Source organism: Malaclemys terrapin, chromosome 2 (assembly GCF_027887155.1).
Source record: "Malaclemys terrapin pileata isolate rMalTer1 chromosome 2, rMalTer1.hap1, whole genome shotgun sequence".
NCBI classification, from domain to species: Eukaryota; Metazoa; Chordata; order Testudines; family Emydidae; genus Malaclemys; species Malaclemys terrapin.
Window position 1 is genome coordinate 153,995,818 of NC_071506.1, and position 15,948 is coordinate 154,011,765.

Below are 15,948 nucleotides of genomic sequence, written 5' to 3' on the forward strand. Positions count from 1 at the left end.
GGGCCCAGAATCGCCGTTCCACAGCACCAACATGACCCATTGTCACCATGATGTCCACGGCGCGGGGTCCCGGGCTTTGTGAAAGGTCTGTGCCCCTCTCAGACTTAATGTCCTCACCGCGCTGCCGTAGCCTCCTCGCCCGATTTCTCAGCCTCTGCCTCTGAAAAAGGTGGATAAGGCGCGAGGTGTTGACAACGGCCATAACTGCAGTGATGATCGCAGCAGGCTCCATGCTCGCAGTGCTGTGGCGTCCGTACTGTCAATCACCAGAAAAGTGCGCGAACTGATTGCCCGCCGGCGCTTTCACGGAGGGAGGGTGGGAGTGAGGGTTGAATGACGACAGTTACCCAAAACCACCCTCGACACATTTTTTGTCCCAGCAGGCATTGGGGGCTCGACCCAGAATTCCAATGGGCAGCGGGGACTGCGGGAACTGTGGGATAGCTACCCACAGTGCACCGCTTCCAATGTCAATGCTTGCCCCGTTAGTATGGGCTCACAAAGTCGAATTACTGTCCTTCGTGTGGATATTCATGTTCAACTTTGTAATATAGGTTCCACAAATTCGCTTTAAGTAAAATCGAACTACTCTCGTAGTGTAGACATACCCTTGGAAATTTATCAACATCCTTCTTGAATTGCGGGCACCAGAACTGGACACAGCAGTGGTCACACCACCGCCAATTACAGCGGTAAAATAACTTCTTGCTTCTACTCAAGATTCCCATTTATGCATCCCAGGATCGCATTAGCTCTTTTGGCAACAAGATCACACCAGGAGCTCACGTTCAGCTGATTATCCACTACAATCCCCCACTGCTTCCCAGGAAAGAGTTCCCCATCCTGTAAGTATGACCTACATCGGGGTGGGCAAACTTTTTGGCCCAAGGGCCACATCAGGGTAACGAAACTGTATGGAGGGCCGGGTAGGGAAGGCTGTGCCTCCCCAAACAGCCTGGCTCCCAGCCCCTATCTGCCCCTTCCCACTTCCTGCCCCCCTCAAAACTCCCAACCCATCCAACCCCCCCTGCTCCTTGTCCCCTGATCATCCCCTCCCAGGATCCCCCACCCCTAACTGCCCCCCCGGGATCCCACCCCCATCCAACCCGCTCCCTGTCCCCTGAGTGCCCCGACCCCTATCCACACCGCTGCCCCCTGACAGGCCCCCCAAGACTCCCACGCCTATCCAACCCCCCTGTTCCCCATCCCCTGACCACCCCAACCCCAAACCTCTGCCCCATCCAACACTCCCCACCCCCTTACCACGCTGCTCAGAACAGCAGGAGCTCGCAGCCCACCACGCTGCCCGGTAGGAGCAGCATGCCAGAGCGCTGGTGCAGCATGGCGAGCTGAGGCTGCAGGGGAGGGAGAACAGCAGGGGAGGGTCCAGGGGCTAGCCTCCCCGGCCAGGAACTCAAAGGCCAGGCAGGACAGTCCCACGGGCCAGATGTGGCCCGTGAGCCGTAGTTTGCCCACCGCTGGCCTACATTCTTTGTTCCTAGATATGTACATTTATATTTAGCCATATTAAAATGTATACTGTTTGCTTGATCCCAGTTTACAATCATTCTGAATCGGTGGTCTGGCCTCTTCATTATTTACACCTCCCTCAATTTGTACATCAACTGCAAAATTGATCAGTGATGACTGTTTCCTTCCAGGTCATTGATAAAAACGTTAAACAGCACTGCACAAAGAACCAATTCCTGCGGAACCCCACTGGAAACACCTGGTTTGATGATGATTCTCCATTTACAATCACATGTTGAGACCATCAGTTAGCCAGTTTTTAATCCATTGTATGCATGCCACGTTAATTTTATAAGATTCTAGTTTTAGCAATAGCTACATTTCAATGATTGGGCATACAATGATCCAAACGTATTGCCAATATCTGAGTTTATGTTCATTAGACACTGTGGGATTCTTCCTACTAACAGATACTGTAATTTGTATCTCAAATTTGCAAAGTACAATCAAGGCTTAGAAGGAAGTTTAGTTTGAAGTTGGTTACAAAGTAGGGGAAATGTACATCTATTTGTCAACACATTATAAGTGTAATACTTAAAAAAAATGGTCAATCACAAATGCTGGAATTAATGATATTTCCCCCTCTTCCCATAATTCATTCATCCTAAAGTGACTGAAGTATATGCTATAATCCAGTTATTTTATTGTTTTTTTAAAAGGTAAATTAACAGATCATCATTTAGTACACTAAGGCTGTGTCTACACTACACACCTTACAGTGGCACGGTTGTGTCGCTACAGCAGTGGCACTGAAAGGTACGCAGTGTAGCTGCTCTTTACAATAAAACCACCTCCAATCAGGGGCGGTAGCTTTGTCGGCGGGAAAGCATCTCCCACCAACAAAGTACTGTCCACACAGGCGCTTTCATCGGTAAAACTTTGGTCGGTCATGGGTGTGGTATTTTTCACACCCCGACCGACAAAAGTTTTACCAACAAAAGTGCAGTGTAGACATAACCTAAAACTCAAGGCTCTCACATACACATACATCACCCATTAACAACTACTGGATTGGCATCTGTGTTAAAGGAGGGTAAAGCTGAACTCTTTCTGTTGAGTAACAAGCTCTTGATGGTACCATGGCATCGCCACATTGATCATGTGTGAACATTCTGCATCCAGGTATTGGTTCTGCATTCCAGGTACTGTCAGTTCTTCATCACATTGAGGCGGGAATTGCTGTTGTGATGAAGTCTCGCCTCATTTATTTCAAGGGATTCTGTAAAGGTACCTAGCTGTACTCAAGTTGCAAACATAGGATTTCAACTTCCGGTCTCAGGCAAAAATTCCACATATTGTGCCTGAGTAAAGTCTTGCCTACAAAGAATATATAGTCTTATTCATTTTTCCTACTCATCACCATCAGGTACTATAGCACCAAAAGACTAAAATGACAGACTATTCAATTTTGCCACTGCTTTGGTTAGCAAGGAATAAAATGTTCAAGTGAAGTTTCATTTACTGCAATGTTTCATAATTAACTCAAGAAGAAAAACTAATTTTGTTTTCCTTCAAGACTTTATTGCTCTTTACATGTATGAATATCATTTCACAATTCGCCCTGTTGCCCTATCCTCCACCATAAAGTGCTTTCATTTGAGTTAGCAGGAATACTGAGTCTAGCGTTTCACTCTTTTTCTTTTCCTTTTTTTTTTCTTTTTAAAATGAGGATCCACTGGATGACTGAAAGAGCTTGAAGGAATGGGGTTTTTAAAAATTTCAAAGGAAGTTTCTTTTCTTGGGAGGCCAGATGTTAAAAACTAAAGAAACTAAGTCTTAAACACACTAAAACTTCCATCAAATGCTCAGGTTTGTCGTAAGTAACAATCTCAACCATTCTCCTTTCCTCCAAGGAGTCTTTCAGCACAAAACAGGGAAATCAAGGTATGTTTTACACAAAGAAAGAGAACTTGTGAACCCCGTTCAATTCAGCCAAGTCCAAAGGGAAGTATTGGATATAAATAAAAGAATCTTGGCCCCACATTTAAAATGAGACAATCATTAATATCACATAATTAACTTGTAATTACTTTTCATCTTATGTTGCTTAATTTCTGCATTTCATTCAGACAGTAAAACTAAACCATTACCAGCATTAGGCAGAGTTTTGTAGCGTTTGAGTTCTACACTAAATGAGAATTTTTGTTCTTGAAAGTAGTATTTTTAAAAAATTCCTTTTATCATCAGTACCCTCAATTCATTCACTTTTGTAACACCTCACCCAAGCTCCTTCAAAAAAGTTCCTGCAGAAGCACATAATACACATTGACACTAAAGGAGATGGAGTGAGAAAGACTAAACAGAAAAATGGTTAATACAGGACATTTTAGTTATAAAGGGAAGCCAAATCCCATTTGAGTTCCTGCCCCTTTGGGACCCTGAAATATTTAAAGCACACCAGAAACACTTCATGATGGATGTTATTTTTTTGTGCTGTATTGGTGTTCTGTCAGCATTTTTCAAAATAAATTGTTTCCTAGAGTTGGTAACTCAGCTGTAAATACATTCTCTAGCTTAGAAGTGCAACCTTGTGGTTGTAAATCTGAAAGCCAGGATTTTATGACTTTTTGAAAACTAACAGTGATGTTGAACATGTTAAAATATTATAAATCCTGAATGTGTGTACACACTGGCTAGTTTTAGATCCTTTTTTACTGCTGGCAGAAAAAGGTATCTGATTTTAATTTGCCAAACGAATAATGCAATCCTTACTCCAATCCACTTTATCTTTTTGCAATAAATAGAAAGTTTTAAAAACACTTATTTAAGTGCTGACTCCTAATTCAGTGCTTTTCCAAAGGAATTTCACATTTGCTGTGCACTTAAAAACATATTTTAATGACAGTATCATAATACATCTGAACATCTTTTAATGGCATTAAGTAATACACAATGGAAAAAATCCACCACTTTATACATTGCCAGGCAGCCTGCAGGGAAAGCATTATGGTATCCCAGTTAGACAGTTTAAAGTTCTTCCCACAAGAGCAAAAGCCAGAAACCAAGTCGGAGTTTGAAAAATAGACCAGCAAAAGCCAGAATTCAAAGTTAAGACTAACACTCTGCCCTTCTGTGTAATACTTCAAGGCATAGTGCCAAACCTAGCAGATAGTTTTCTGGCTTTTGTCAGTTGGTGATGTAACCATAATTTTATTTAAACATACTGTAAATAAGTCAGCAGCCTAATGGAATAAATAAACTGCCTACCTCTGAGTAAGCCAGACTGATATGCTCATATATTCCTTGATGATGATGAATGGCATCTTCTAAATCTTGTAGTTCAGAAGGAAGTTCTACCTCACCACAGGCCTTACACCATGAATCCACGTTGTTCATGTACTAGGAATTGAAAAACCACATTGTGTCATTCCCAGATGTACATATGGTAAGACACTATCAGTAAGTAAAACTCATTACAGACATTCATACATAGGTGTGCGCAAAACTATTTGGGGTGTGGAGGACCTTTAAAAGAAGTGTTATTTGATGAAAACCATCTAATGTAAGTGAATATGTGAGTTCACAAGTCAAATAGTTTCCATAATACAACCAACAGTCTTTAAACAATCTGATTGAGTCCATGTTCTTAGTACTACAGCATGCTCGGGAGCGCTACACATGAACACAGCAACCTTCGAAGTGAACTCAACTGCTAACTACACTTCTCATTTCTGGAGCTTACTTTCACTCACACAGTTTCTTGATTTTTCAGCTAACCAAAAAAGATAAAAGCACGAAACGCATGCCACATCACATATACCAAAGGCAACTAAACCTATTATGCCAGTGGTTTTTAATCTGTGATCCGCGGACTCTGTCTAAGATTTCCAAAGGGGTCTGCACTGCCATTTGAAATTTTTTTAGGGTTCTGCAAATGAAAAGACAGTTACCTTTTCTGTAACTGGTGGTCTTTGAGATGTGTTGCTCATGTCCATTTCACAATAGGTGTGCGTGCTCGCCACTTGCACTGGTGCCGGAAGTTTTTCCCCTAGCAGTACCCGTAGGGGGGAGCACCCCCCACAACCCCTGGAGTGGCACCACTATGGTGCGGTATAAGGGCAGCCGCGCGCTCCCCCCACCCTCAGTTCCTTCTTGCCAGATAACTCTGACATTGGGGAAGGAAGGCGGAATGTGGAATGGACATGAGCAACACATCTCGAAGAACACCAGTTATGGAAAAAGTAATTGTCTTTTCTTCTTTGAGTGATTGCTCATGTGCATTCCACAATAGGTGATTCCAAGCGATATCTGTTGGAGGTGGGTAGGAGTTCACAGACTCTCGGGATAGAGTACAGCCCTGCCGAAATCACACCCTTGCCCAGGCCCATCCTGGAGCAGAACCAAGGGCACCGGCAGTTCTGTCTGGTCACGACTTGTGTTGGCTATGTATGCGCACGCTGTCATGTGACCCAGGAGTTGGAGGCACGCCCTGGCAATTATCACAGGAAACCTTGTGATCACCTGGATGAGCTCCCTCAAGGTTTCGAACCTGTCTGGCAGGAGGGAAGCTCTGGCCGACGTCACGTCGAGAATCACGCCAATGAACTCTATATGTTGTATCAGTACCAACGTGGATCTGGTGTTGTTTACCAGCAGCCCCAGCGTGGTACATGTGGACAGGAGGAGTGATGTGTGTTCCTGTACCTGTGATCTGGAGCCACCTTTGAGCAGCCAGTCATCGAGATAGGGGAAGATCTGCACCTCACCCCCACCCCGACGCCTGAGGTAGGCCGCCACCACAGACATACACTTTGTGAAGACTCTGGGTGCCATCGAGAGGCCAAATGGGAGGATGGTGAACTGATAGTGTTCCTATCCTACCGTGAAGCGGAAGAAACGCCTGTGGCCCTCGAATATGTGAACGTGGAAGTATGGATCTTGGAGATTGAGGGCAGTGTTCCAATCTCCAGGGAGGGGATGATGTAGGCCAGGGAGCCCATGCAGAACTTGAGTTTTACCATGTACTGGTTTAGGCCTTGCAGGTCCAGGATGGGCCTGAGGCCCCCTTTGGCCTTCGGGATAAGGAAATAGCGGGAGTAGTACCCTTTGTATCTGAACTCTGCAGGCAATACCTCCACCACTCCTAGATGAAGGAGCCGCCTCACCTCCTACTCGAGTAGGGTCTCCTGAGAGGGATCCCTGAAGAGGGACAGGAAGGGAGGATGGGTAGGTGGTGTAGAGAGTAACTGGAGGATATAGCCCCGGGAAATGGTGTTGAGGACCCAACGGTCCGAGGTCAGTCGCGACCACTCCGGGAGAAAAGAACATAGACGGTTGGAGAATGGTAGGTTGGGCGGATCCTTGGTGCAGACTGGTAAGTCATCCCCGGGCGTCCCATCAAAAATGGCGCTTACCCGCCTGCTTGGCCTTAGAGGGACCAGGCTGGGATGCAGGCCGAGACTGCCACTGTGGGCGTTTCTTACAGTCCCAAGATTTTTTATAAGGAGGGTCATATCTGGAGTGGGTGGCCTGGTTGGGTGCCTCCTGAGCTTGAACTTGGTCCTGGCTGGGGCCGGGACATAGAGACCAAGAGTCTTTAAGGTTGTGCGAGAGTCCTTGAGAACGTGTAATTTCAAGTCTGTTTGCCCAGCAAACAGGGCCTTGTCATCGAAGGGGAGTTCCTGCGGGAGCTCTGTGCCTCGCTGGACAACCTGGAGAAGAGGAGCCACAACACCCTCCTCATGGACACTGCCCAAGCCTGCCTGAAGGGCTGCTCTGGCGGCAGCTGTGCCCTCCTCCACCAGGGCCTTATACTCCTTCCTATCATGCTCCCGGAGGGAGTCCATGAACTTTGGCATTAAGCCCCATAAATGTTAAAGTCGTATCTGCCCAGCAGGGTTTGGTGGTTTGCCACCCTCAGTTGGAAGCTCAAGGAAGAATAAAGCTTTCTACCAAACAAGTCTAGTCTCCTTGAGTCCTTATTCTTAGGGGTGGGAGCGAGTTGGCCCTGATGCTCCTTGTGGTTGACCGCCTCAACCACTAGGGAGTTGGGGGCAAGGTGGATATATAGATATCTGTGCTCCTTGGTGGGCACGAAATACTTCCGCTCTGCCCTCTTAGATATGGGGGGCAGGGAAGACGGGGTCTGCCACAGGGCATTGGAGATCTTCATCACTCCTTCATGGAGAGGGAGGGTCACCCTGGCTGGCGCTGTGTCCGAGAGGACATCAAAGAGGTAGTCCAAAGGCTCCTCCACCTCTTCAGCCTGTAGACTGAGGCTCGAAGCCACCCTTTTCAAGACCTCTTGGTGGGCTTTTGTGTCTTCCTGGGGAACAGGAGGAGGAGGCGCTGTGATTGCCTTATCAGGGGAGGGTGAGAATGGGGGCGCGGTGCTCTGCATCCCCATCGGTGCCGCAGAACCCAGCGCTTGGTCCCCTTCTGAGCGCGGGGCTGGGGAAGAGCGCTCCACTGACCCCTTCCTGGAGGGCTTAGAGAGGGAGGCCAATGGTCTTTCTGAGGCCCCGGCCACTGAGCGAGCCACCACCACGGGCTGCATCAGCGCCCATGGGGTCCATTGGTACCCAGGTGCTGTCCAGGGAGCCTGGTGCCACTGCACTTGCTGTGGCATCGTCAGAGCGGGCTGCCCCGCCAGACATGCCCGGTCCACCGACTGTCGGCTTCGAGGGGAGGCCAGGCTAGCATACGAACAGCCGCTATCCCAGGATGGAGACAAGTAACGGCTTCGTGAATGGTGCCAGGCTCGAGACCTTGAGTTCAGTGTAGAGGAGCGGGAGTACTGTCTGTAACAGCTGCTCTGCGAACGGCTCAGTCGGATGGATCCGCGATGGCCGGTTGCCAGCGATCTACGCTTGGGGCTGCGGGAGCGGTGCCATGCTGGGGACCTCGACCGGGACGGAGAGCGTGAGTGGCATCGACATTTGTATCGTGAGGGGCTATGGTGGCTTCTTGGAGTTGGTGACCTCTGGTGCTGTCTATCCCAGACCAAGCGTGGCACGCTCTGATCTCAAGGCCTGCGCTCTCTCGATGCAAAGCGGTGCCTGGATTCTCTGCTGCTTGGCACCCAGCCAGTCTGGTGGGGGTCAACGGGGACCGTTGCGGGCTGTGAGTGGGGCGGTCACTTGCAGAGAACGGCATCGGGAACCTTCCCTTGACCATGAGCGGTACCACCCGGGTGGCGACTGTGGCAGTCCGAGCGCCAGCTTACCTCTGGACCGGGGAGCCACTGGGGTCGATGCAGCCGGTACTGGGAGAGACATTACATCTTGAGCCGCCTGCAGGGCCTCCGGCATGGAGGGCACCAATATGTGGCCACTGGCATCCGGGAGGCTGGCTCAGAGTGGGCTGGGCTACTCCACTCAACTTGAGTCAGCGGCCGTGAGAGCTGCCCAATGTGGGTCTAGTCTCGCCCCCAGCCTTGCCCTGGTGCCTTGACAGAGAAGATCTCTTCTTCATCTTCTTATAGTGTCCCGTGGATAGGGAGCGGTGCCGGCTGGTGGAGGGCACCACTGGGTCACCGCGCACCGATGCCATGGTGCTCGATGCCGACTCGGAGCAGCATAGCAGTGTCGGGGTCAGGGCCGACTCCATCAATATGGCTCAGAGCCTTATGTCCCGCTCCTTCTTGATCCGAGGCTTAAATGTTCTGCAAATCTTGCAGCAGTCGCTAAGGTGGGTTTCCCCAAGACAGCGTAAACAGCTAGTGTGCGGATCACTTACGGGCACAGGCCGTTTACAAGTGTCGCACAACTTAAAGCCCGGGGCATGCGCCAACCCGGGCGCACTTCTCTACTCTATCTATATAACTTTCTCTCTCTTTTTTTTTTTTTTTTTTTTTTAATTTAAACTACAAGTACTATCTAGGAACTAAATGACAGTCCAAACAGGGAAAGCTACAGCAGAAAGCTGGAGCACAGCAGTTCCGAAGCACCTTCACTGGCGGCAAGAAGGAACTGAGGGTGAGGGGAGCACGCAGCGCCCCTTATACCGCCCCATGGCGGCGCCACTCCAGGGGTCGCTAGGGGCGCTCCCCTACGGGTACTGCTAGGGGAAAAACTTCCAGCACTGGTGCACGTGGCGAGCACACACACTTATTGTGGAATGCACATGAGCAATCACTCGAAGGAAAAAAGATTGAAACCCAATGTATTATGCTATCCACTACAACAGTGAGCATACAGGGGAGATGCAACTTAAACAAGAGGTATTCTTCTCAGTTAAGTGTGCTGCATCTGGGAAGTAGATAAGCATATATGGAAGCACTAAAATAATTAAAGACCTAAAGCTATTTGCATGTAAACAGAAAGTCCTAAATGCAAATTACAGTTTAAAGGCAACCATTTGTAGTCTCTGGCTGTTGCAAACCATTCCTTTCTCACACGGTTTCTTCCCCACCTCAACTTTCATCCCCTATCGCTAATCAGATAGCTGATAAATCACAGCCAGTTTTCCTATGGAGAGAGTATTAGAATCCATTACAGCTAATTGTCAAATGAACACAGCAGAAGGAGCAATTAAAGAAACTAATTTAATTAATCCCAGCAGACTGCAAACCGTGTACTTTCCTTTAATTTATTTTACTTCTCTCTCACCAATTCACATTTCTGTACACTTTGTACTGAAGCACGTAGTAACTTCCCAAAATGGCTTGGACACGGTCAGTCACAGCTTGTCAGTTAACTGCCAGGTACAAAACAACCCTTCTGTGAACTGGAATACATTCCTAATTTCAGACACTGATGCGGTTCATTTTTTTTAAAAAAAACCCACTCCACTTTGGTCAGGAGGCACACCAACATGTAATTATGTTTTTGCATATGGTGCTTTTCAAAGGTGTCAGACTGGCAACTGTAGCGATGCAAATCTTTAAGTTAGCCAGGGAACAAATACAGCACAGACACTGGTGAAGTCCCACACTGTCCCCATCAAGTATCTCAAACTGACCTAGAATGACCACATCTATAGATGCATGAAAACAGTTTATTCTTTTTGACTCGCCCTTCTGTGGCCTCACTGTTGAGACTGCCAAAAAAGGTATCTCTTAGCAACAGCTGTACTTGTAATAAGGACACCTATTTACCATAAATGGACTAAGATCAGCTACTTGCTTCCCTAGACCAAAGCATCATTAGCATGCTGAAAGCACTGTAGGGTTGCCTGTCAATTAAAGGATTCACATTCTCAAACAATTTGGTTTTAAGAATCTAGCATCTCCTCTTAGTAAACATGCAAAAATCCACCTTAAAACAATTAGTAATTACACTGCTTCTTAAATTTTTGTGGCCAAATGATCTTATTCCCAAAAGGCTACTTAAATCAGTTATGAGCAAATGGCAATTTTTCTGGAACTCAGTTTGGCATGTCGCAAGAGAAAACTGAGGAATAGCTACAGGGACTATACTTAACACACTACTTCTTACCTAGCTCAACAAGCCTAGTGCTCCCTATCAATAAAAACACCAGCAGCAGCTAACAAAACACACCAACAAGGAAACGGAATATTGACGGGAGACTCAACAGCATGCATCTGCCAACCAGGCTGCAACTAATTCCCTGAAGGGAAAAACATGCTCTAGTTATCAAGACAATTAACCTGGCAATGTGGAATATTTAGGCCTACTTCTTCCTGGGTCAGATTAATTCACATGGCTTATGACTGGTATTTTAAGTTGTATGGGGGCCTAGAGCCAGGAACAGGGATATGTAATGCTAATGGAAGTTAAGTGTACTCTTATGGGACACTGAGTAAATATCCCCCACCCAACTCCAAACCCAGATTAAAGAAAGACATTTAAATACTTTACTTCCCCTAATTTTCCAGTGAGTTAGGTTTATTACTCAATAGGTGTTTCCTGAAATGCTCCTTAAATATTGAACCATTCTGGGACTGATATTCACAAACACTATCATCATTCATTGTGTGAGGCAAAAAGCAAGGAATTACTGGCCAAATGACTGTTTGGGTAAAAAGACCTTTATATTCATACTAATTTTTTACTTTCTTCATCATCTCAAAAGCTTGCTCCAGGTTAAGCTCTATGTTCAAATCATTAAATTCCTACATCCTTTTGCTTTCTAATTTCTACACTGTATTGGTTTTCTAAGGAGCCTCGTGTATAGAACACAAGGAGCAGTGACTTAAAACCCAGGCAGTCTTGCGTCAGGGAGAACAAGCCTTTGTTTAAAAGTGATGATGAAGTTCCATACTACTGTAGAGCTGAACAGAGATCAAGTCTTCTACCTGTAGCCTTTGCTTTCTTTTAAGCCCCATCCAGAATGGAGCTAACTCGCTTTCTGGATTTGTTTTTTAACCTGGTTTCATGGCCAAATCAGGTAATTTGGTTTATACTTTTAGCTTGTTAGCTTTCGTTGGCTGTGTCCCAATTACTGACCTGTTCTGTTTTCTGGTGGAAGATGGAGGACATATCCAGTAAGGTGCTTCGTTCATCCAAGGCTGCAGCAAATGCCTTCCACTCTTGCTCCAACTGACTAGCGATCTGTTTAATCTGCTGTGAAGCATAATGGCCAGACTCAACCAAACGATTTGCTACTGACATGATGCGGTTTATGTTTACATACACATTCTGTGGAGAAAGGATGACAAAGGCAGAATGTGGTTAGGAAATACAATTAATAACCTCACAAGATAGATCCATGAAAGAATCTGTAAAAAGTGCTAAGCAATGTTTACTGAATAACCTAGTTTTACATATACTAAAAGTACATATTTGGGGGTAGATCCTCCATTGGTGTAAAGAAGTCTTGCTCGGATGACAACAATGGAGATTCTCAGCTGTTGTAAATGTGTGTTTCTGACTCATAGTGAATGACAATACTGTGGTCAAAGAAACACCTAGTACTTCACAAAGACCCTAATAAAAGCAAACAGACAAGCTTCATCTTACCTCACAGAGGGCTTGTATAGTAACTCTATTTCACTAATGGAGAAATGAAGGCATTCAAATAGTTAACTATTCGGAAATTATAAGTGACTGGTAATCACTTGTTTTAAACAGCATGTTCATGTTCCCAGATCACCATGACCTAGGGACCCTCTCTCCCCCCAAAATTTCAAGTTTTTACCTCCACTCATTGAGGCATTACAGACATTCAAGGTCACAGAAAGTTACAGCAGCAGAAGTCCTTTTCAGTATTTGGCAATAATTGAACTGTTTTTGCACATACTTTCTGAAAAAAATTACTTCCCGACTTAATCACTGAACTCCAGCCAGAGGAGTAAAAGACTGGCTAACTTCCAAACAATTGAAAATGATACTCTAAAGCACTGGTTTTCAACCTGTGCTCCGCAGACCCCTGGGAGTCCACTGACTATGTCTAAGATTTCCAAAGGAGTCCGCACCTCCATTTGAAATTTTTAAGGGTCCATAAATGAAAAAAGGTTGAAAACCACTGCTCTGAAGTGTTAATGCCTGGGCAATCCTAGGCATCCATAGGCATCACTGCATTCATCTCACAATTATATTCTTATTCTGACCCTAAACACTCAACACCTAAACTCTGGGCAGACAAAAAGTAAGATCATGCAACTGAAGAAACCATATTTCAGTTTCTAGAAAATACCGGAAGCTGAAAATCTTTACCTAACCATCAAAGGATATTTGTTTTCACACAGTCACTCTTTTTTCTGGGCCAATCTGAGAAGCTACTATAAAGTTATCTGTAGCAAGTGCTCTTGGTTTACTTTTCTCCTCGCAACATTGAAAAATACTGGGATTACCTCATCAAATTTGGATGAAGATTTGGCACATGTGAGACAGAAGTTCCTTGGCAAAAGGTCCCCTTCTTTGTAAACAGCTCTTACCTCAGACCTGACAAACTCACTACACCAGACATGTAAGTTATCTACAGAAACTTATCGTAACATATCAATATTCTCTTCCCCCCCCCCCCCCCCCCGTCAGCTGGCAAGGTAATGCAAGGTTCTCTTGTTTACCCTTGCCACATCCCAGAACATCCAATGGAAAACTATCAGAGACAACTACCAACGACAGAAACCACTTGGAGGTGAAAAGGAACATTATAGCAGGAGGAGATAACCCTGGCTATGAATAAAGACAAAAGATTATTTCAGTAAAACAGTGTGTAGGGAAAGACACCATATCCATTCACTGAGGAAACCCCTTAAGGAGTGACCGTTTGGATCCGGGTTTTTGTGAAACCAGCTAGGTCTGCAATGGACTGAACTTTGGGGGAAAGCCTACTTTATTATATAGGAAATTTAACTATTAGTAAGTATAGACCCAGGTTCACATTTTATAATTTTGTTTTGTACTGTAACCATTTGCTTTCATCACTTTCTCCCATTTCCAATTAAATCTTTGCCCTTTCTTAAATGAGCCTGCTTTTGCTTTATCATAAGTGCTTTCAAGTGCTGTGTGGTTTACAGAAGTGGAGGTTTAACATTAAACTGGTAAACTGGGGTACTTTGCATGCTAAGTATCTGGATTTTCTATGAGTAGCATGTGTCAGGGGCTGGATATCACAGGGGAACAATTCAAAAAGGACTCAGGGCTTGGACTGCACCTATTGTTAACCTGCAAGGTGAAGTAAGGGCTGGTATAGCCCAGAGGAGAGTGCTTGAGTGGCTAAAAAGCCCATGGTGTTACTGAGCTGACACCCAGCTACCCCAAAAAGTCTCCCTCTGATAAGAGGCAGGGGGTAATAAGGTGACTCTCAGTCCTAGGTGCCCCGAGAACCATTACACCTGTAGTAAAAACTACCTGAAGAAATCCCAGCAAGCACTAATACATACAGAGCAGAGTGAGGAGGAGAACTTTTTTAAAAGCACCAGGTTCTCTGTATTCTGCCCAGGTGAGTTCCACTTTCCAGCCTTCTGCACTTTTTGAAAATCATCACAGATCAGTGTGGGAAAAAAGGTAGCACTCTCTAATACTCTGTGATTTGATACCTTTGCTAACTGAAATCACAATGCATCAGATCTGGAAATAAAGTACTTCCCACTAACTTTATAACAAACCAAAATCTAACCTGGCTTTGTCTCTTCCTTTTTGAAGCAGCAGTATATATGATTGGAGAAGCACAGGATAACTATCTGTTATCTGAACAATCTTACTGAAGTAAGTTCAATTTGATTATCCAGCATGTGTGGGCTATAGGATGAAAAGCCTGTTAAAAGGCCTGACAAGGGGGCTTGGCTGAGTAATGGAAAATTATGTTAAGTATCATGAAAACTGAAAATCCCTTCCCTTTCTCCATACTGAGAAACTGAAAAGAATGAAGGAAATATTCTACTACTATATGAAGTGTATATCTAACCTATATAACCCTCCACAATAAGAAGTCAGCTAGTCTTATGGCGTCAGCTGGGCTTGAAGGACTGAAATTTTTACCACCATAAATGTGAGTAATTACAGAAGCCAAAGCAATGATACAGGTAACCAAATCTAAGGCTCCCAGGGTGAATGGCTCATCTGTGGGTGTCAAAAAAATATTCCTTATCACTGTGTTTACACTACTTTGTTCTCTGAAGCTTTAGCATGAAAGGTACTATAAAGTGTGCAAATGCACACTGCCAGAACACAAATGAACAGTCGTCTCACCCAGTACTTTATTTTTTCCCCATTACAGCACCCGCCACCATTTGAGACGTCTACTAAAGATTTAAATCTCAGTACCTAGAAGCTGGTTCCTGTGACAGAAAGCAGCAGCAATTCAGCTCAGAGAAAGAAGAATGACAAAAAGGAAGAACTGGAGGATGACAAACCCCTCAAATATTAACTGGCTACAATAGGAAGACTTAACTGAACCTTGGCTAGATAGAGGATAGATAGATAGAGAGGGACTGACAGGTGCATTCAGTGAAAGCATATGGTCAACTATCTTTATCACACCCATACACAAAATAAAAATGTGATGCCCTTAGAGAACCAGCAGGGTATTTCTTGAACTGAATCGAGTGCTGTCTTTTTCTACTGCTCCATTCAGGGATTTCTTCTTAGTTATCCCATTAGCTGATGGGTGCCATTAGCTGACTGCAAGTAAATAGGCAATAATTGTAGGCCAACGATCGTCAACAACTTTACTAAGAAATAATAATTGTTTAATCTGTCTTTTTAAATGACAAATAATGCAATGAATCTGCAGCTTCTAAATGCTAATCAACTGTTTAGGAAGTGAGGGAGGAAAGAGGTACAATTTCGCAGCGTTTTTCAGATTATTCCACTGCATTGCAGAAGTATAAAACTAATGAATGCTATGGAGCAGCACAAAAGGGCAGCAAAAAAGCCAGCAACAAAAAAACAAGTCAATAATGCAACAAGGGCAGCAGTTTGTATAAAAATACATCTCATTTACAACCTTCTTTACTCAGAGCTCGCTTTAATAGACTGGCATTTGCTCTTTAAACTTCAAAATACCTGAGAGAGATTCTGCAAGGTCTGAAAATACCAGAATTTTTCTCCTCCAGGCTATATATAAAAA

At 45.0% G+C, this 15,948-nt stretch overlaps 1 protein-coding gene across 3 annotated transcripts in view; it reads right to left on the minus strand.

The window, feature by feature from the left end:
* Positions 1–15,948, minus strand: part of TRIO (trio Rho guanine nucleotide exchange factor) — a 433,666-nt gene that overhangs the window by 246,360 nt on the left and 171,358 nt on the right. For all 3 annotated transcript variants that reach the window (XM_054017964.1, XM_054017965.1, XM_054017966.1), the window contains exons 7-8: positions 11,880–12,071; positions 4,738–4,869 (exon numbers count right to left, since the gene is read on the minus strand). In XM_054017964.1, the coding sequence (XP_053873939.1) occupies positions 4,738–4,869; positions 11,880–12,071 (324 nt within the window). The remainder of the gene's footprint in view (positions 1–4,737; positions 4,870–11,879; positions 12,072–15,948) is intronic.